The sequence below is a fragment of the Lepidochelys kempii genome, chromosome 2, assembly GCF_965140285.1.
Source record: "Lepidochelys kempii isolate rLepKem1 chromosome 2, rLepKem1.hap1, whole genome shotgun sequence".
Lineage (NCBI taxonomy): Eukaryota > Metazoa > Chordata > Testudines > Cheloniidae > Lepidochelys > Lepidochelys kempii.
The window spans coordinates 220,320,542-220,341,595 of record NC_136381.1 but is presented as its reverse complement, the minus strand read 5'-3'; the positions used below and the strand labels follow the sequence as shown (position 1 = coordinate 220,341,595).

Genomic DNA, 21,054 nt, shown 5'->3' with positions numbered 1-21,054 from the left:
AATAAATATGACCACTTAAATTGAATTTAAAATAAAACTGAAATAAGATCGTAAAGTAGATATCCAGCCATATATACATGTTAAGTATTATGTTTAGCACAGCACCCCTCTTTCCATATTATCCCAAAATATTTCACAAGTTACTGACCAAATGCTGCACTCATACACACATGGAACTCTCATTCAAATCAATGGGGATCACATAGAATGATAAAAATGTAAAATGAAAGGAACCTTGAGAAGTCACCAAGTCCAGACTCCTGCACTGGAGGCAGGACCAAGAAAACCTAGACCATCCGTGACAGGTGCTTGTCTAACTTGTTCTTAAAAACCTCCAGTGATGGGGATTCCACAACCTCCCTTGGAAGCCTATTCCAGAGCTTAGCTACCCCTATAGTTAGAAAGTTTTTCCTAATATCTAACCTAAATTTCCATTGATGCAGAGTCAACCCATTACTTCTTGTCCTTCCTTCAATGGCCATGCAGAACAATCGATCATTACCCTCTTTATAATAGCGCTTAACACTAGGGATGTAAATACCGTTTAAAAAGTTATCTATTTAAATGATTAAAAATACAGTATGCTGTTTAAACGGTTAACCGATTAAGTGGCTGGGGCTGAGCCCGCTGGCCAGCACGGCTGGGGCTGGGGCTGCTCTGGCCAGCGCAGAGCCACTCGGGCTGCTCTGACCGGCCGGCGGGCCCGGGGGTGATGGTTAAGGCAGGTTAACTGGTAAGACTAATGCTTACCGGTTAACTTTTTACATCCTACTTAACACATTTCCAGACTTATCAGGTTCTGCCCAGTCTTCTTTTCTCAAGACTAGAGATGCTCAGTTTTTTTAATCCTTTCCTCGTAGTTCAGGGTTATTTTTTTTTTAAAGCTTTTTAGCATTTTTTGTCCCTTTTCTCTTTGGACTCTTTCCAATTTCTCCACATCTTTCCTAAATCATGGTGCCAGAATTGGACCCCGTACTCCATCTGAGGCCTCACAGTGCTGAGTAAAGTGGAACAATTAACTCTTGTGCCTTATATACCACGCTCCTGTTAATACACATCAGAATGACATTAGTCTTTTTTGCAACGGCATCACATTGTTGTCAATCCACTGTAATACCCGGATCCTTTTCAGCAGCACTATCACCTAGTCCAGTACGACCACCTAATTTTGTAGTTGTACATTTGATTTTTCCTTCCTATCTGAATTACTTTGCATGAGTCTTTATTGAATTTCATCTTGTTGATTTCAGACCAAATTCTTTAATTTGTCCAGGTCATTTTGGAATTCTAATCTTGTCCTCTAAAATCCTTGTAATCCGTCCTATGTATATGTTATAGACCATGCTAGTAGCACAACCTATTCATCTGAATACCTGACTCTTCCCATTAAAAGACACTGTTTTCAGTGGGCCTGTAATTTGCCAAGCTTTTACCATTCAGGCTGAAGTTTTATGTACCAGGGTCTGCCTCAGGCTGAACATTTCTGAAAAATTTCAGTCAAAACAGTTCAGCTAGTTCAGTTTCCCAGAAAGTGGGTAGTGAAAAACACACTGTTTTACCCACGTTAAAGAATTCTGGTGATCTTTTTTTAAATACTCTAGCACCTCTATATTTTAGAGCAGGGATTTGAAATATTGCAGGAGGTGGCATGTGTGGGTCATGTGCCTTTTGCCATCCCTGTTAAAATCTGCCCAAATTTGGCCAAGTTATGAGCCTTTGAAAAAACAGGCACATGCTGAATAGAGTCTACTTGGATTTAGCAGCTAAAATCTGAGATTCCATCCCCACTGAGCATTGTCAAGCCTCTCATAACTCCTATGTGTAACTAGACTATGCACACACGATCCCCATAGAGTGACTGAGCATGCTCCCTCCAGCTCAGTTATACAAGAGTGAAGCCAGACTTCCTCTGTAATGACTGCTCTGGGTTGGGTTGGGTTGGGATTAGGCACCAGAAGCAAGAGTAGAGAGTCTATCTCCTCTGTGCTCTCAGTGACCCCCTTGCTAGGAACCAGGCAGTGTTGAAGAAAAAGCCATTTGATCCAAATATAGAGGGGACAAAAACTGGTTCTGAGGTCAAGGAGTAGGCTGACAACAGGAGTTTTGCGAAACTGGGAACCGAAGGGGAAGGGAAGAGAGAGAAACTGCCTGGGAAGGGCTGAAAGCCTGGGAATGGGAACCAGTTGACTAGCGGGGCAGTGGGGGAGGGAGACACAGATTGGACAAGGAGCTGGAGGAAAGGGGGAGACTGGGACTGGCTGGGTGAAGAGACTGAGACAAGGAGTCGGTGAGGGCAGACAGATTGGATGAGGAGCCCAGGAAAGGAGACTAAGACTTGGAGCTAGTGGGGAGGGAGAGAGAGAGAGATTAGACAAGGAGCTGGGAGGAGGAAAACAGAACTGGCTGGTCAAAGAGACTGGGCCTGGTTGTGGGGAGATTGAGGCTCTGACAGCAAGCCCGGTGGGGAAGACTAGGACTTGCTGGTCAAGGAGACTGGAATCAGTAGCTTGAGGAGTGGCTATTGGGACGGGGACAAAGAGCCAAGGGTGAGAAAGAGACAGGACTGGGACAAGGACAGGTTGGTGGGGACTGGGCAAAAAGAGTTGGTGCCCACTAGAACACAAACTCCTCCAAAGGTTGAAATGGAGCCCAAGTTTCTGGAGTCGCACCATACTTCTGCTATCAGCAAATATCTGTGAAACCCACTTGCAAAGTGTCTCTCATCCCCCTTGAATGCTCATCCAAATAAAGGATGGCAACCTACTACTGCTATCAGTTATTGTGTTAGCTCAAGTGGCAGAGGTCTGTGTGGTGGATCAAAAGGTTCCAACCCTGTTGATGAAACCCCACGAGTATCAATTTGAGTGTCCAAGAGGGCGCATTAGCCCTTTTAGCCACACCACCGTGCTGGGAGCTCAGACTTGGGGGTTATGGTGGATAATCAGCGAAGTCTTTTTCCAAGTCACTGCTTCCCTGGAGAGAGTTCCCCATCCTGTAAGGATGGTCTGGATTGTTTGTTCTAGATCTCTGACTTTTCATTTGGCCATACTGAAACACATTGTTTGATTCCATCCAGTTTACCAACCAACTCAGATTGCTTTGCATCAGGGACCTGTCCTCTTCATTATTTACCACTTACCCAATTTTGAGTCATCTGCAAACTTTGCAGGGGTGGCTTTGTTTTCTTCCAGGTCATTGATAAAAATGTTAGATAGCATAGATAGGACCAGAACAGATTCCTGCAGGACGCACAAGAAGCGAACCCATTCAATGATGATTCCCCATTTACAATTATATTGAGACATAACATAAGAACATAGAAATGGCCATACTGAGTCAGAACAATGTTCCATCTAGCCCAGTACCCTGTCTTCCAACAGTGGCCAATACCAGGTGCTTCAGAGGGAATTAATAGAACAGGTAATCATCGAGTGATCCATCCCCTGTCACTCATTCTCAGCTTCTGGCAAACAGAGGCTAGGGACGCCATTCCTGCCCATCCTGGCTAACAGCCACTGATGGACCTATCCTCCATGAATTTATCTAGTTCTTTTTTGAACCCTGTTATAGTCTTGGCCTTCACAACATCCTCAGGCAAAGAGTTCCACAGGTTGACTGTGCGTTGTGTGAAGAAATACTTCCTTTTGTTTGTTTTAAACCTGCTGCCTATTAATTTCATTTGGTACCCCCTAGTTCTTGTATTATGAGGAGTAAATAACACTTCCTTACTTACTTTCTTCACACCAGTCATGATTTTATAGACCTCTATCATATCCCCCCTTAATCATCTCTTGTCCAAACTGAAAAGTCCCAATTTTATTAATCTCACCTCATAAAGAAGCTGTCCATACCCCTAATAATTTTGTTGCCCTGTTCTGAAACTTTTCCAATATATCTTTTATGAGATGGGGAGTCCACATCTGCACACAGTGTTCAATATGTGAGTATACCACGGATTTATATAGAGCCAATATGATATTTTTCTGTCTTATTATCTATCCCTTTCTTAATGATTCCCAACATTCTGTTCGCTTTTTTGACTTCTGCTGCACATTGAGTGGATGTTTTCAGAGAACTATTTACACTACAATCCCTAGACACACTTCTTTTCTAGCCTCATTAATTATATTATGCTACACCAAATAAATCAAGTTCATCTCAACTTTCAGAAAAGTATGTTAATATCTGAACATCATTAATAAGAAAAAAAATATTGCTGGCTTCTCTGCATCATCCAACTATCCTGCATTGTTGACATCAACTGATGTCAACTGATTGTTGACATCCAACAATCCTGCATTGTGACATCAAGCAGGACATAATTCTGCTTTACAAATTAAGCAAAGTGCATATTTAAGAAGTTATTTGTGTGCAGTAAGGGGAAAATCCAGACCCCAGCATCTGGCTAAGTAAAGTGGATATGTACCTAGGAAAAAATGAAACGTCCACCCCCCATTCTAATTCCTATCCCCATTTGTGTTGTAGGTATGGAGCTATTCTGCAGAAATTATTCCAATCAATGGCTGCAAGTAACCTACAGGGGGGCCTTTACACAGCCCGGTTCTGCAGGGGTTGTACAGGAGGATCCAAGCAAAGGTGTACCTCACCAGCCCACCTATCCCGCACAAGTAGATCTTCTGCTTCCAGCATTCACCAGCACCCGCAGTGCTGCAACACAGGAGGCCTCCACAACTGAGGAGGGTGGGGCTGTGTTTGGCCCTTAGGGCAGTGGGTCCCCAGGAAGGAGTTCAGAATAAAACTGATCGGAAACACGTGCTGCAGGGTTTAAAAACAAATAAATAAAGTTTCGGAGTGAAAGATGGATCCTTGTGAATGGAGTTATTTTGTTCCTTTCAGATCATCAGAATTCCCTCCTCCTTTTCAGGTCAGGCTTAACAAAGCCCTGGCTGGGATGATTTAATTGGGGATCGGTCCTGCTTTGAGCAGGGGGCTGGACTAGATGACCTCTTGAGGTCCCTTCCAACCCTGATATTCTATGATTCTAAGGAACTGGGAAAAATGATCCATGAATTAATCATCTCCTGGAGAGGTCACAATTCACTGCATTTGTACTACCCAGTGGAAGTAGCAAAGAGGCTCCAGCTTCTGCAGAACAGGGCAGCCCAACTTCATGGAGGAATGAACCACCACGAACCCATCACTCCTGCATTATACACCCTTCACTTGGTCCCATTTCACTTCTAATGCCAATTAAAGACCTTGGTCATGGTCTTCAAAGCGAGCAAGAGTTCAGGACCCAGCTACAGCAGAGGCTACGTCTTCATCCACGACCCACCAAGTCAGTTATCCTCCTTTGGTACAATGCAGCTAACAAAACCAAGAGTGCATGGGAGCTGGAGATAAAGAGTTCTTGGTTGAAGGGCTCATCTGCATAATGAATTACTAGAGGGAATCTGATTAAGAAAGTCTCACTATACTTTTACAATTCACTGCAAGGCCCATCTGCAATCGAAGTGTTTTAAAATACACAATCCACACAGGCAGACATTCCTAGAATCAGGAAATGGTAATGGGAAGAAAATCCTATGAAGCCACTATGGATGTCAACTTGCACATACATTTAGTTATTCAAAGGGGACACATTACAGTGATATAAAAAGAACTAAGATTAATAGATCAAATGACATATTCTCTTGGGAAGTCTCTAGAAACAACATATGTGGACAGCATGAAACGTGGAGAACAATCCAGCAAACCCTACCTTTATCTTAAGGTATTGTGTGAAAACAGAAGATGAATTCACACGCCTGGTAATACCTGACTTCTGGCACCAGCCTCTTGGTTTATCATACACTCATGGTTCCTGATCTGATACGACCCTGCAAGCACTAAGGATCTTCCACTCCCACTAAACTCCTTCCTCATTAGCACTTTAAACCAATTATCATATCACTTTAGTCCTTCCTTATCTGCATTTTAAATAAACAATTATCTAGTCAAATTTTTAGCCAGCTGCACAGCAAAGGGAAATTAATTGTACCTGTTCTAAGTAGAAACAGTGAGAATCTTGCAAGTACAGTATTTTGTAACAAAACAAGAAGCACTGTAGTACGAGTAATAAAATGCTAGCTTTAAGCAAGTTCTATTTTTAAGAAACATAAGAATTATGGACTCCTCTCCTGCAGGAAGAGCTAAAGGGGAGGAAATCTCTGAAGGTTCCTCTCATGGAGATTTGTCCCTGATTGTTCCATTGGGAAACCAGGGCTGTCTACGTGGAGGTCCTGTGCCTCTGCACCAGCTCTGTGCCCCTGGCATTCCCCTCCACAATTCCCTGAAAGCATGTTTCCATAAAAATCAAGTAACCATGGCTTCTGCAGTCAAGAGGATCCTCACTGCAAGTGGGGGTGGTGGGGATGTAGAAAGGACAGAGTGCATTCCCGTCAAGTCTGCCCATGAACTTGCATGGTCAGGGGATAACTGACATGTCTTGTTGGTTATATTTTGTTATTTTCCCCAAGCAGTGTAAGGAACACAGAGCTGCCTGTTTGGCTTGTATTAGTGATGTAAATCCACCACTGTAAGAGGAAAAACAGAACCATGAGCTCAACTTGCACTGTACGTACAGAATGAATGACTGTTTCAAAATACAACGTCCCAATCCTGCAATCTGATCCCTGTGGGAAGAACCATAAGCCCATGCAGAGCCCACTGAAGCCAGTGTGGATCATCTTGGAGGACTGAAAACTAAATTTTTAAATCTCCACACCTCCTAATGATTTGGGATCTTAAACAATACTTTTACACCCTATATAAAAACATTGCTGTAAGACTTCTATTGTCATGCAAAGTATTTTTCCCTTTAGCATTACACATTTTGTTCATTATTGGGAAAGGAAAACAATAAATAAATAACCCATTCAATTTACTTTGGATATCCGACATGTCAGGATAGTCTTGAATTGTTTAGCCTGCCAACTTTAACTTTCATGAGGGATACTGTATTATATCATCTCTCAGAGGGAGACTACTAAGGGAGAGACTATATTTTGCAGGCAATAACATCTAAAGAATAGCCACAACAGCAGATAGCGTTGTTACTGCTATAAAAAAAAAATGGAATAATGTCGTCTTAAAAGGTTTACCAAATGTTCAAGGCAGCACAACATTTTCCATATATACTTCATACAGAATTTAATTTAAGGAAAGATTCTATACAAGAGAAATTATTCCTCATAAACAATATACGAATAACACCATTATAAAAAAAATCAGCTAGGACTGATCTAGAATGCTTAGCTGTTATATGTATATGCAAACGAGCATTTCAGTGTTCTCTCTTGGGCTTTCCTACAGTACCTATCATAGTAGTACCTAAGGCCCTGACCTTGCATACACACCCATGCTCAGCTTTAAGCAAGCAAAAAGTTCAAGTTAATGAGACAACTCATCCATGTGCTTATCTTTAAGCGTGCAAAGGATTAGTGCCTAACTGCTGAAATTGGCTCCTTTTCTTTCTCTTATGACCACCTTCGGTCTATGCTTAATCATAAAACAGAGACGCGTAACTAAACTCCATATTCTTACAGTTTACCCTCAGCTTTGCAGGAAACGAGAGTACAACTGCTTCCTTAAAAAAAAAAAAATGTTGCTTCATTACAAGAAAAGCTACAGGAGGGAAATGAGCTCAGGAGCTAGGATCTGGAAAGAACAGTCTCTCCTCTCCAAAACAGAACCCCTTTTTCTCCCCTGGCTGTTTTTACAAATACATCTTATTCTGTTATGTCTTAGAAATACCACAATCTCCGAATAGAGGGGTCTCATGGAGATTCTGTAGAACTGCTCTATACATTATGGGAATTTTCTCCCCATCCATACCCAGTACTGGGGACAAGAACCTCCCCAGGAAGCCCACTGGGACCACTTCCCTCTTCCACGCTAGGTATTATTGGGATATATATTTATTATTTTGCATATAAATTTCCCACCATTTCTAGTTCCCCCCCACCTCAGGCTTTTGATGCACAAGTGGCAAAATTTCATATATCTCAAATTCCCCTCCACCCCACCCTCCCAAATTTTTCTGGTTGATTTTCTACAACTTTGAATTGATTATCTGTCACATCTAGTTTTGTTATTAAAGTTTTCCCCTTTTGTCTCTGAAGTAGTAAAAGGCTGATCTCATCCATTTTGTGACTAAGCAATTTTAGAGAAGCTCTAATACTGTGCTCCTGTCTTCTTTTCCTGGGATACTTGAGTTGTGGGAAGGACAAATATCACAGTGATAAGTGCAAATGACCAAACATACATTAGATTGGTGAGAACATGTAATTCAAAACTTGGACTCTAGGGAATTTGAAGAAATAAGGATCATTTTAGTTTACTCACTGGCATTTTATGGCACTGTCTACAAGCCTGATCTGCATATTCTTACTATTGGGTTTAGTATTCACTAACATGACTTACAACATTAACAATGTAAGTGCTTGAGGACTATCTTTTGTTTTACTAAAAGCATCAGTCCCTCTTTCATTAAGTTTTAAATCCTCAGTAAAGGCTTGTATACACAGGGAAATTGATTGTAATTGCTATTGTCGAATAAGCTATAAAAGTCACCTCATTCCAGAATTCATAGATGTATAGCTCATAAAGCTAGAAGGAATCCCTGTGATTCCTAATCTGACTTCCTGCATTACACAGGCCATAGAACTTCTTTGAATTAATTCCTGTTTGAATAATTGAAAGTGCACTATTTACTGAGGAATGATGTGCCTTTTAATCCAGGATAGTGCGCGCACACAGGGAACTAGTCCAGAATACTTACTGAAGAACAGCTTATTCTAATCAATTTCCTTGTGTAAACAAGCACTTATGAATGTAGTAACCAGGAGCCTATTTCCTCTGTGGACCCTCTATCCTTTAGGATATACCATCTACCATTGCTACTGCTTGGTGCCACCCTCCCCCTTCCTATCCCAATAAATTTTAATTCACACTTAACGCTATGTGTTTCTCTGTGGTAAATGTCAGCCCAACTGCATATTACTACTACATTACGTCTGGAAGAAGAAGTCAAAGTGATCTCTATTTTTCAGTTTTCATACAGACATTTTTGGTCCCTGCACAACTGCAAGGTCCACTTCAAGTGTCAGAATTCTTCTTTAAATACAAATGATTGTAACCAAGGTTGTACTGATGCAATCTCTCGGGTACTCCAGTGTTCTCCCCACAAATGCCAAATCTGATTATGCTTTACCATGTGCTGCATGCCTGATAAATTGTGTTACAATAACAATTATAAGATTGAAAAAGAGTGCTTCAGAATTCTTAAGTCTTTTTTTTACTCACAAGTTTCAATTTAAACATTTTAAAGTATTGTCTTTTTTTCCCCCCCAAACCTAAAATTTCATGTTCCAAGGCATGGAACATTTTTACAGCAGAATTACACACCCCTGAAAACAGTGGTTTATCTCAGTAACGCTGATAAGGGTGTTAATGTAGGCACCACACTCTCTAGTGTAACAAAGTATTTCAAACGTAAGTGCAGGCATATTCCATTGGCAACAGAATCATGTTTAAACAATTGTCCTTTCTAGGTAATAATTAACTTTCACAGAACATAATGTACACCATACAAATAGGTTAATACAACACATTAAATTGATATTTCTGTCTAAAATGATATTAACATTGCCATCACTGCAAGTGAAATAGTCCCTGCACAAAAACCCAGTTCATAATATCCCTTTGCCCTTTTACAGCACCTTTCATCTGAAGAGCTCAAAACACTTCTAAAATATACATGAAAGCCTAACATGACCCTGGGATGGAGGTAGGTAAGTAGCCATTTTAGAGATGGGTAGGTATACTGAGAACAAAAAATTCTGTGGCTTGTCCAACTTCATTCTGCACGTCTATGGCAGAACTGGGAACAAAGCTCAGTCCTTCAATTAAGTATATTTAAGAACCTCTTTAATTTCTCTGAAATGGCTATGTAACATTCTTTAGTAATACATTTTAGCACTCTAAAATTAAACAACACAAAATCTATGCCAACTAGAATAAATTAGAAATTAATCAAATATTATTGTGGGATTTTCTTTGTGCAGAGCACCTGCCTTTGTTTAGACCATCAAAATAGTTTTGGCAAACATATCTCAGCTTTAACCATACTAGAATAATATTTTATATAATGAAGTTTTTACTTTTCTAGAACATCGTCTATTAGAAAGTGAGCTGATACACAAACTGAATTGGCAAGTCTCTTCCATTATCTGGTATGTCAAAAAAAAAAAAAAAAAAAGATAGATGTTGCTAGAATAGATCAGATCAAGGCTCAACTGATCAGATATCCTATTTCCAGCAGTGCTTACTACTCAACATATCGAAATTAAATCCCTACCCCCACTCGTCCATGAAGAAAGATGCATAATGCTATTGCTGTAAATGGGGCGGCGGGGGGGGGGGGGAATACTCCTCTCAGAACCCCTTCAGCTGGTCAGCTTGCACTCTGATCCATGAGATTTGATTAACCATATGATTTTACCTTGCACAGCAATAGCAATATACAGTTATCCTGTTACACCTTGGAGTCAACACCCCTGACCAACACAGACTGGTTGTGCTTGAGAGTCAACCTTTGTACTATAGTTTTCAATTAAACACCACTGTAATTAACTCCACTGCAGGAGTCATCTCTACTGAAGGTATGGGCAAGAGTGACTTGAATGTTCTTATAATGACCTGTAACGGATAATTCCCAAGATCTACAGTAACTAATTGCATAAAAGACTCACTTTACCACAGCTAGTAACAGCCACAAAACAATTGTGAAATCACAATTACTCGACAGTGTACAAAAAGTAAGAAGGTTTCCAATGTTCTTGGCTTCCAGTTTTTCCTTATTTATAATACTTTTGCATAATTCTGCACAGTGTAACCTTGAAAATACTACACAGATTAAACAGTGGCAAAACATTTTGAATAACCAGCTGCTTTACTGCTATGTTGTTGGAGGACGAGGCATTTAAGAAAATATAAATGACACTTTGATGCCATTTCCTGACTTTTTGTTTTGAAGACTGACTGACAGATTAATAAGTTTTTCTGCCAACTTAAACAACAGCTTTCAACACTAGGTTAGAGGGTAAAAAGTATGTGCTATTATTCAAACTTTTTTGGAAGTTTACTTGGGAATTCAACAGAACAGTTCAGGGTGGGGACTGTGAAGCACATGTAATGTATAGATAGATGGCAGTGCAATATAGTTAGCTTTAAAATATCGATCCTCACCCCACAGTCTTTACTCAAGCAAAACTCCCATTGACTTCAGCAGACTGGAGTCTACATTGGGTTCAGAGTCTACACGAGACCAATAGTTTGTACTCTTTTCCATAACATGACCCTATTTCAAAATAGTTTCTGGACCCAGTCTTCCTCCCATCTAGCCATAAATGACCTCCCTAGACCATCCCCAGTGGAGGGTGCAGTCCCCATGTTGAGCACCAGTGCAGTATATAAGTTTCATGAAAAGCCATCACCCAATAGTGCAGTAATAGAAAACTTGTGCAGCTCTAACGTAGACACGGCATTGGCAGCATTTTAACCATCATATTGCTTTCACGTATGGCTTCTCTACCTGGAAAATTTGTACTTGCTATGCCAATACAGTTAACAGTGGCTTTCTTTGGTTTAGTTTAAACCTTTTCCTCAATGCCATTAGTTAAAATTGAAAAAAGGCAATCATACTAGGATACAAGTGTCCACACGATGGGTTATGATGGTGTAACTATATCTGTTAAAATTCACATATTAATGCCTACACAGGGAAATTCAGTATACAAGGCCATAGTCTAGACAACAAAGTGGTAAAAAACAGTGGAGTTGCCAGTGCCTTGCCTATACAAGAGCCCTCACCATGCTACCAATAGGAAACACTGGGGGAAAGGCTGGCATTACACAAGTTCTGAGTTAAGGATACAAGAATCCAACAAACAGTTTGCTTGGCCTGATGTTGTGAGAAAGTGACCAAACAGCTGTGGGAGACGTAGCTTTCATCTGATACCAACAGCTGACTGCCCCTGAAGGCAGAACAGGGGAACTAAGCTCATTTCAGAGAAGCCTGCCCTGGAGGAAAAAAAACTTGGTACCTGGGCCTTTTCAGCCCATAATATATGTACATACAGCTTCACACTTTTAACACACCCACCAAGAAACCAAGACATGGGAGAAGACAACAGAGGAAAACAAGGGGAAACAGAACAACAGGGGCTGCACATGACTACCAAAGATGACATATCAACAAGGCATTTCAGCTACTAAAGTTTCAGCCTTCCCCTTTCCAATATATCCAGAGAACCGTAGGAGATAAAAATATTATGGAAACTAAAGGCCAGATCCTGATTTCAGTTTCACAGACATAAATCAGGTCATAATCCATTGAAGCCAAACAGAACCATAATCTCTGCTGAATCAGAATGAGAGACTGAGACTTTTAGCACTAAATGAGATAGTTCAGAACAGAAAACATTTCATTTACATATATAAATACACTTACAGGTATTTATGTAAATGTATATTGTGTCAGTATATCAATGAGTTCAATAGCATGCAGCCCACATGCTCATTGAAGGGACCCTATCAATTTACAATAAACCTAAATCTTGGGCTTTAAAAAAACCACACCAACGTACTATATGCATGCTGTTCACATGCTAATTTAAAGGACACAGCAGACAAATCTATGATTTGTAAAACTAAGCTTTTTACAATACTAACGGTTCATTAGAAATATTTTCATGCTTTTTAAAATCCCAGTGGAACCAGTTTTGTTGGGCTGTAGCTATTTCACTACCTGGTCTGCACCCCAGAGTAATATGCACAATAGAAAAAAAAAGAGAAACCCACTAACAACCCATGGAAAAACAGCCACTGCATTTTCATTTTTTTCATCCAAGCTCAGAAAAATGCAAACAGTGAACAAACGGAAAAAAACAGTAAAAAGTTCGTTTGATCTTTAAATGTCTTTCCTTTTTAATCTGTGGGGTCGGTGGCAACGCAGAGAAGGATTTTTAATAGTTTTACCTGGACATTTCCCCCTGTTGCCATGTCTGCCCATTTTCCACCAGGCCAGTGGCTGGAGGGCATGGAGCCAGCTAGACATGGATAAACTGTATATGAACCCAGTGATGTACCCGAATGGCATGAGGCGGGGGGAATGGAGGGGGCAGGTGCCATTTTGTAACCTGGAAATTTTGCACAGGCAAAGCCCATTAGGAGTCACAATCCAGCCTCAGCCACATCTGGCTCTACAACCCCCGCACCTGCGGAGCATCAGCGCCCCACGTCCCCCAGCAAGCGAGGGCTCCCACCCGAGGGAGACGTGGCACCTGCCCGGCATGCCCACCCCGCAGCCCTGCCCTGCCCTGCCCTGCCCGGCCCTTAGGTGCCTCGGCCCCGGCCCCAGCTGCCAGAGGAGAAACCTGCTCTTCCAGCCAGGCCCAGCACCGGCAAGCCGCTGTTCCCCCGTGCCGGGCCTCCCCGGAGGCGCTCACCTTGCCCGGGGATGCAGAGGGCTCTGCGCGCCCCGCTCCCCGCGCGGCCCCTCCTCGCCGGGGCGCCCCCCACAGCCCGCGCCGGGGCCTGCTGAGCTGCCGCCGCCCCAGGTGTTCCAGCCCCGCCAGCGTCACAATGCCGAACGCAGGCTCCTCCGCCGGGGAGCCCGGCCCCGAGCGGGGCGGAGCCTCCGTCACCTACATCCTGCTCCCCGCCCCCCGGCTCCGGCACCCGGGCGCGAACCCGGGGCGCGCGGGCCCGATTGTCCCCAGTCCCGTGCCTGGCAGCTTCCTTGGATTGTCCGCGCCAGGCTGAGACTCGCCCCTCACCCCCGCCCCTTTGTCTGCCCCGTGCTGGAGGCAACCCGTGAAATTCTCTCCTCCCTCCAGTCGTCCCCCCCCCCCCGGCGCCTCCTCCCGCACGCCACAGAAACGGAATCAGGAAGCCTCTGGGTGCTGGGGGGGCAGGGCGACCTTTAGTGGGTACAGGGCGGGGAGGCAGGAATGGGCAGCAGGGGCTGGATCCAGCTCCCATGAAAGCCAAGTGAGAGCCCGGCCATTGACTTCCAGCCGGAGCGTTGGAGCAGCCCCCAGGAGTCTTCATGCCTCTGGCAATATTGCCAGTGTCAGATCAAATATCATGAGTCGGACGCCCCAAAATCATAAAACTAGCCTCAAAAATCATGAGATTTTTTACAAAGATTATATTGTGTTTTTTAGGTCAGTCTCTGGGGTTTTGAACTCCCTCTGCCCATCCTCAGGGTGTGTACATGTGACAATTAGTGTTTCCCGTTCTCCCACAGGTACTGGATAAGGTCATTTTGGCCCCTGCTCCAGGAGCTCTCACCTCCACATCTGCTCCACTCAGTAATTAATCCTGTCCTCCAGTCCCTCATCAGTTGTGTCCCCACTCAATCACCCTCAATTCAGCCCCCCTCAGTTCAGCCTCTCTACCCCATTGACCCCCACCATCCTCAGTTCATCCTCTCAGCACTCACCCCATCTGCTCAGAACTCACCATCAATACAGCCCCTGCATCCCACCAGCCCCCCCTCCTCACTTCAGCCCCCACCCTCCTCACTTCAGCTCCCCTGCCGCCCCAGGCCATAGTCCAGGCCTCCTAGCCTCATCTCTGTTCCTCTTAGGGTTCTTCACCCTCCTTGGGCTTGGGGGGGGGGCTGCTGTGGGGTCCCCTCTCCTGTTACCCAGGGTTTTCAGAAGCCAAAACAGTGGTAACTTAACTGTTTCTCTCCAGGCAGTGCCAGGAATAAATTAATGGGGGCACAGCTTATCCATCTGACATATCATTGGCACAAGCTAGAGTCTTTTGTAGGTTTAGAGCATTTCAAAACATTTATATTTATATAGAGTTAAGAAATGGTTTAAAGGGATCAGTGGCCAGATTTTTTTGGGGGGGGGAGACCCCCCTCCCCTCTGACTGCTGGAGACCTTAGATGCCAGATCCATGCCCAAAGAAAACTTCCTCAGACTGCTCCAAAGCAAATTATTTCACCTACTCTTTTATAGCTAACTTCAAAGCACATAACATATAGTGACTCCTAGAGGGTCACCATAGTAATCCCTGATGGGTCAGTAATTCTCCTACTTCCAGCAAAACTACTCATTATCTCTTATAATCAAAACATTTCTAGTCATAACAATAATAAAACTTACAGATCAAATGTTTCGGAGGCGCTCAAGACCAAGGTCGGCCATCCAAACACTCCTTCTATTCTCACAATACAAAAAGAAAAGGAGTACTTGTGGCACCTTAGAGACTAACAAATTTATTTGAGCACAAGCTTTCGTGAGCTACAGCTTCGATGAAGTGAGCTGTAGCTCACGAAAGCTTGTGCTCAAATAAATTTGTTAGTCTCTAAGGTGCCACAAGTACTCCTTTTCTTTTTGCGGATACAGACGAACACGGCTGCTACTCTGAAACCTCTCACAATACAGTCACTTCTTATTCCATCCTCCCATTCTGATAGCAAAACTGGAAATATGCCATTATTTGGCCTTGCCTCTCAGGGCCTAAAGATTTTCCTAGCTATGTGATTTTGGTTTTCAGCTGGCAGTGGCTCAACACACAAAATTGCTGACTGCAGTACTGTCACATTCTGGGGTACACGCAGGACTGTCAAATTCTGGGGTAACACTCCAGTTCCCAGGCTGGCAGGGAAGCAGCTGCCTGTGGCTGACAGCCGGAGCTGATAAAAATAATCCTGAGCTTTGAGAGGTCTATCACGAGATCATGAGTGAGGCTTAATTTTACTTGGAAATCACATCTCTCGCAATAAATTTGTGAGAGCTGGCTTGTCTGCTCTGATCCTGCCAAGGCCTGGGTGTGGGAGGCATTGTGGGATAAAGCCCACAAACAAACAAACAGCAGCAACAACAAAACCCCAACCTATCACTTTTAGTTAGGAGTGCCATGGGGTGATAACAGGTAGTTGGTCCCACAACCATTTCCAAGATGCTAAAGCCCAAATCCTGCAATATGAGTCAAGCAGGTTCAGGGCCTAAAATGGTCCGACAAATAATGGAGGTGTTACTGTAAAAATTAAGGTTGAGTCTCCTAGATTCATGCCAAGTGACCACACTTGTGCAGAGACACAAATACATGTTTCTTCTTCACCTGCTTCTCTACTTATTTTTGGACTTAAAAATCAAATGCTACAGCATAAAGTATGTGGGTTACAGCATCTTCTTTGGTAGCTTTAACATAATGTCTTTCTCAGTTATTTTCCCTTTAATATTGTTATATGACACTTTTAAAATTAAATTTTAACCCCTTTTTTCTTACTGTTTCTTAGTCTAAAATCATGTTTCATGTATAGTATCTCCAGATGAGGATATTATTAATAAAGTACTATCGGTCCATTATAGCATCTCTCCGATCTCCTCTGGAATATTTTTAGTGTAGCAGAGATAAAAAATGTAGCCACAGGAAACAGTATCTGCCAAATGGTGTGTCATATATAATGTACCTAGTACTGTGCTCACCCAAGACTGTCTACCAAAGTCTGCCAGATGTATGGAAAACACTGAAGTATTTAGTTCCAGCAGCTCAGTTCCTAATTTCCTTCACAATTGGGCACTGAAAGTACTGTTCCTTTATAGTTTTACAAAGATCTGTTTGTTCTAGGCATATTCTCATGGACTTGGGGTTTTTACTACCAAGTTTGGATGTTTCCAATCAATTGGTTTACGGATTTTCTTTAAAACATCTAAATTCACCACATTTACTTTCTTCCGGAACTCAATACCTCAATGCAAACTGAAATGTCCTAGATGGTATAACAACTGCGGTACCTCAAAGTTTCAATAAATATGAAGTGTGGTTGTAGTGTAACTGATTTCTTAATCAACGACATCAGAACCAGTGGCCTCCCTCCTCATCGCACTTCTGTCTTTGAGGTGCAGGGTGGGGAGCAACAGGGCTTTCAAAGCCCTCCTTTCTACAAACCTGAAGTTTTCAGAAGGGGTGGACTCGTAACATTCTCTTCCCTCCCTCAAGATCTGTCCTGCAAGTGAGCTTGGTGCCATACCCTACCTTAGCTCACTGTCTGTTAAAGGATGGAGAGAACACAGATCGCATATTGACACAATTAGGTCACATTCAAGTATTTTTTTTTACTATATATAAGAGAAAAATCCACAAAGGGAGACACTTTCTCTGTCACTGTTTCAATATTTTCTCAAACTGTATATTATATCCCAATGTATCATTTGTGTATTATTTAAACAGATCCTTATTTAGTCTCCCTACTAAAGGATGTTACATTTATCTTTAATAACAAAATGGAAATTCAAGCAGGAAAAGGCAATCCCCTCAGGAATGTGGCACAGTTTAGTTTAAGCCCAATTATCTTTGAAGCCCCCGGCAATGTTTGTCAGAGCAAGCAAGAAGAATGAACACTTTTCCTTTTATACATTATTTGACTCAGACCTTTGTGCATATTTAGATTTTTTTTCTTTCTTTTTAAGCGGTTTGCTTTGTGAAATAACCATTTACGAGATTCATAGCATTCAGATATCATGGAAATTAAACCAAAGTTCTCCCATCCCCCACTGCCTGCAATTGTGGTATCATTCTTGAAGCTGATCTTTCCTTCTCCTTTTCCATTTAGAGTGTTTGTAAATCTGTCCACCAGCACACTGAAAATGTCTCATGTTGTTGGAACTCCCACTGCACATCCCCATACATGCCTTTAATTTCCTCTCACCTTGACCTTTGTAACTCCCTTGTCCATGGCTTCCACAAGCTTCAGTTCTCCTGATTCCAGCAAGTACAGAACATTGCTTCCCAGATCACCCCAGTAACTATTTCAGTTCCTGCTTAACACTCCAATTCTTGGGTTTGGTGTGGATGGGTATGTCACTGTCAGAACTGTGAGTGCCAACTACAGGGCAAACTATCAAAAAGCAAGGCAGACACCCCAAACTGGTGGTATGTTCTATAATTAGATTTCACCAACCCAGTAACAAATGTGAACCCTTGGAGCACTATAACAGTCTTACCATGGAGTCACAGAAGTCCCCTTGGGCACTCCAGTCTATCTTTCCACCCAGGCAAGCTGGACTGAGTGATACCTAGTTGCTATACACCTAAGATCACAAAAGATGCAGGTTGCTTCCAGTCCCAAGAGACTTACCCCAGGGTCAGTTTGTACCTAAGATCTCACACCAAAGACAACAGTTGAGGCCAATCCTATAATAAACTAACTAAGGATTTATTAACTAGGAAAAAGAAATGAGAGAGTTACTTACAGGTTAAAGCAGGCAACATATTTACACAAATGAGTTACGTCTATGGTTCCAAACGGTGATGGAGTTGTAGTAATGTATTAACACTGAATGTTTTTTAGAGCTAAACCAGGTTGACCATGGGGATCTTTGCTTTTGTTTCCTAGCTCCAGCCCTGTGAGAGTCCAAACAGCAAAGAGATGAAGAATTTTATTTCAGTGATCTTTATTTCCTCCTTCCAGGATTCAAGCTGATGGGACGAGCTTCCTTGTATGTAGCAGCTTCATGGGTGAGAGAGGGCCATTAACCCAGTCTTTGTATTGTGATGTTTCAAATGGCCCACTTAGTTTTGATAGTTTTTGATGTGTGGGTGAACTGCTCCTCCTGCCTGAGTTCACAAATTCAGAGCAGCCATTTTTACAGTTATAAAGCAAAACTTACATATTACCTTATAACAAGGGATACAGACATTAAAAGTAAGATTAATGCATGCAGCAACTTACAAGTATTTTATAGAGTCTAAACACTAAACACATCTTTACAAGTCTAACAGCTATCTTGAACAATACTTAACATATAATTGAGCTGGTCTGGGTTCCAGCCATGAGTTTGTCAGTGCCCAGCTGATGCCTACAGCCTTGGCAAGAGCTAGCACCTGGTCTACCAATGTCACAGTGTGTTTTTGTTTGATTTTTTTTGTTTGGTTGGCTTTTTGGGGTGACTCTGCTTAGACTTGCTCCAGCCAACCTTATGGATGCTGTCACTCTTTTCTGCCTTCCCTGCTGGACTCCTGTTTGTCCCTTCACACCATTCTTGTGCCTGGTCTACACTACGGAGTTAGGTTGATGTAAGATAGCTTACATCGCCCTACCTCTGTAAGCCTCTACACTAAAATGTAGCTCCCACCAATGTAACTTGCCCACTACTGATTTAATAACTCCACCTCAGCGAGAGATGTAGTGCTTAAGCTGATGTAGTTAGGTTGACAGAGTGTCAGTGTAGATGCTGTGTTGCTTATATTGACTGTTGCTGCCTTTCAGAAACCTTCCCACAATGCCCCACACCAGCAGTTAAATAAATGCAAGCGCTCCTGGTGAGGACGTGCACCACCAACACAAGGAGCATAGTGTGGATGTGTAAGACCATTTCAATTACTCAGGTGGCTGTATGTTGATGTGATTTAGGTTGACTTAATTTTGTAGTGTAGACTTGTCTCTTGGTGTGAGAGCAACTTCAGCTGTTTGGAACAGCTTTGCTGTATCTAAATATCTTATCAACTCTCCATCTATTTTCAAATCTCTCATCAAAAATTTCTTTTACCTGCAGCTTGTAAGGCTTAATTTCTATTTCCCTCTGCTGTTATTCAGTAATTTGCACTCTAATTGAATTATTTAGCTGTGTAAAGTGGTTTATAGATAGTTTGTGCAACGGCCCTATTCAACCAGTGGGACTCAGTGTGGAATAGATCTCTGTGTAACAGCATTATGGACACTAAAGGCCAACCCTGCAGGGTTGGAAGAGACTCTAGAGATAGACAGGTTGCCAGATTTGGAAATAGAGAGAGGAGGATGTGGTGCAGTCCAAGTCTGGTCACCTGTTGCAGAAACCACATTATTTCAGGGACTATGTGCCTACTTGAGTCCATGGTAAAGACAGGTTTCAGAGTAGCAGCTGTGTTAGTCTGTATTCGCAAAAAAGAAAAGGAGTACTTGTGGCACCTTAGAGACTAAAAAATTTATTTGAGCATAAGCTTTCGTGAGCTACAGCTCACTTCATCGGATGCATTCAGTGGAAAATACAGTGGGGAGATCTATATACATAGAGAACATGAATGTATATAAGTCTCCCCACTATATTTTCCACTGAATGCAGCTGATGAAGTGAGCTCTAGCTCACGAAAGCTTATGCTCAAATAAATTTGTGAGTCTCTAAGGTGCCACAGGTACTCCTTTTCTCTTCATGGTAAAGACATGTCTCCAGCTCAGCTAAATGCTAGTAACCTATGGGTTTTTTGTGAGAGTGCAGGTTAGTTAATTGTTTGTTGTTAAAAGTGTTTATAAAATGGGAAAGTAATAGGATAATGAGTGGAATTGGAGAAAGAGCATCAGGTTTCAGGTAGGGCTTAATTTGGTGTGACACCAAGGCCTCAGGCATTCAAGGCAGGATCAGGCTGCAGTTGCTCAAACAGCAAAGCCTCAGTGGCCACTCACCCATGCTTAATAAACATCTGTCTTACAACTCTTTCCGCCTGTTGCATCACCCATTGTGAAATGGAGCTGGCTGGGAATTTTCAAATGAAACCCTGTTTCAGCCAAGAATGCCAATCTATTGAACCCAATATGTTTTGTGGAAGCATGTCTGTTTAGATGAACTTCTGATAAACCACAGGCAGGTTTCAGGCCAACCAGCCAGGCAGGCTGCTGGTGAATCTGAGCTTCCATGGCTCTGGAACAGCCCCACCATGTGGACTGCCCTGGGACCAGGACCCCAATGCTTTCAGTGTCTGTGGCTCCAGGGCATTCCCATCATGAATGCTGTCTCAGGATTGGGATCCCCAGGACTTCCAGACTCCCCAGCCTTCCCTAGTGAGCCAACTGCCCTAAGAGTTGGGAAACTGAGGGAGTCAGCTGGCATGGGAGTCTGGAAGTACTGCGGTCCCTAGCTGAGGGCAGTTTGCATGCTGGGGCTACCCCAGAGCCAGAGACCCTGGAAGTCTTAGGAGCTGCTAAATGAAATTGACAAGATTCTTGTCAGTTTCACAGTCCATTGTTCAATAGCTGTTCTGAAACTGACAAGA

The 21,054-nt window shown here is 42.7% G+C and overlaps 2 protein-coding genes across 5 annotated transcripts in view; both read right to left on the bottom strand.

The window, feature by feature from the left end:
• ICA1 (islet cell autoantigen 1) overlaps positions 1–13,814 on the bottom strand; it is an 86,885-nt gene extending 73,071 nt beyond the window's left edge. For all 4 annotated transcript variants that reach the window (XM_073333852.2, XM_073333853.2, XM_073333849.2 and 1 more), the window contains exon 1: positions 13,512–13,814. The gene's annotated coding sequence lies outside the window, so the exon portion shown is untranslated. The remainder of the gene's footprint in view (positions 1–13,511) is intronic.
• Positions 8–9,948, bottom strand: LOC140907586 (uncharacterized). The gene is made up of 2 exons (XM_073333854.2): positions 4,608–9,948; positions 8–3,239 (listed from the first exon to the last, which is right to left on the bottom strand). Exon 2 carries the CDS (start codon positions 2,670–2,672, stop codon positions 1,764–1,766), a length of 909 nt encoding a protein of 302 aa, XP_073189955.1. The 5' UTR covers positions 2,673–3,239; positions 4,608–9,948; the 3' UTR covers positions 8–1,763.
• Positions 13,815–21,054: the final 7,240 nt, after the last annotated feature.

Coding starts and splice junctions, on each gene's coding strand:
- LOC140907586 (XM_073333854.2), bottom strand. CDS start 2,672: ATGGTGCGACTCCAGAAACTTGGGCTCCATTTCAACCTTTGGAGGAGT.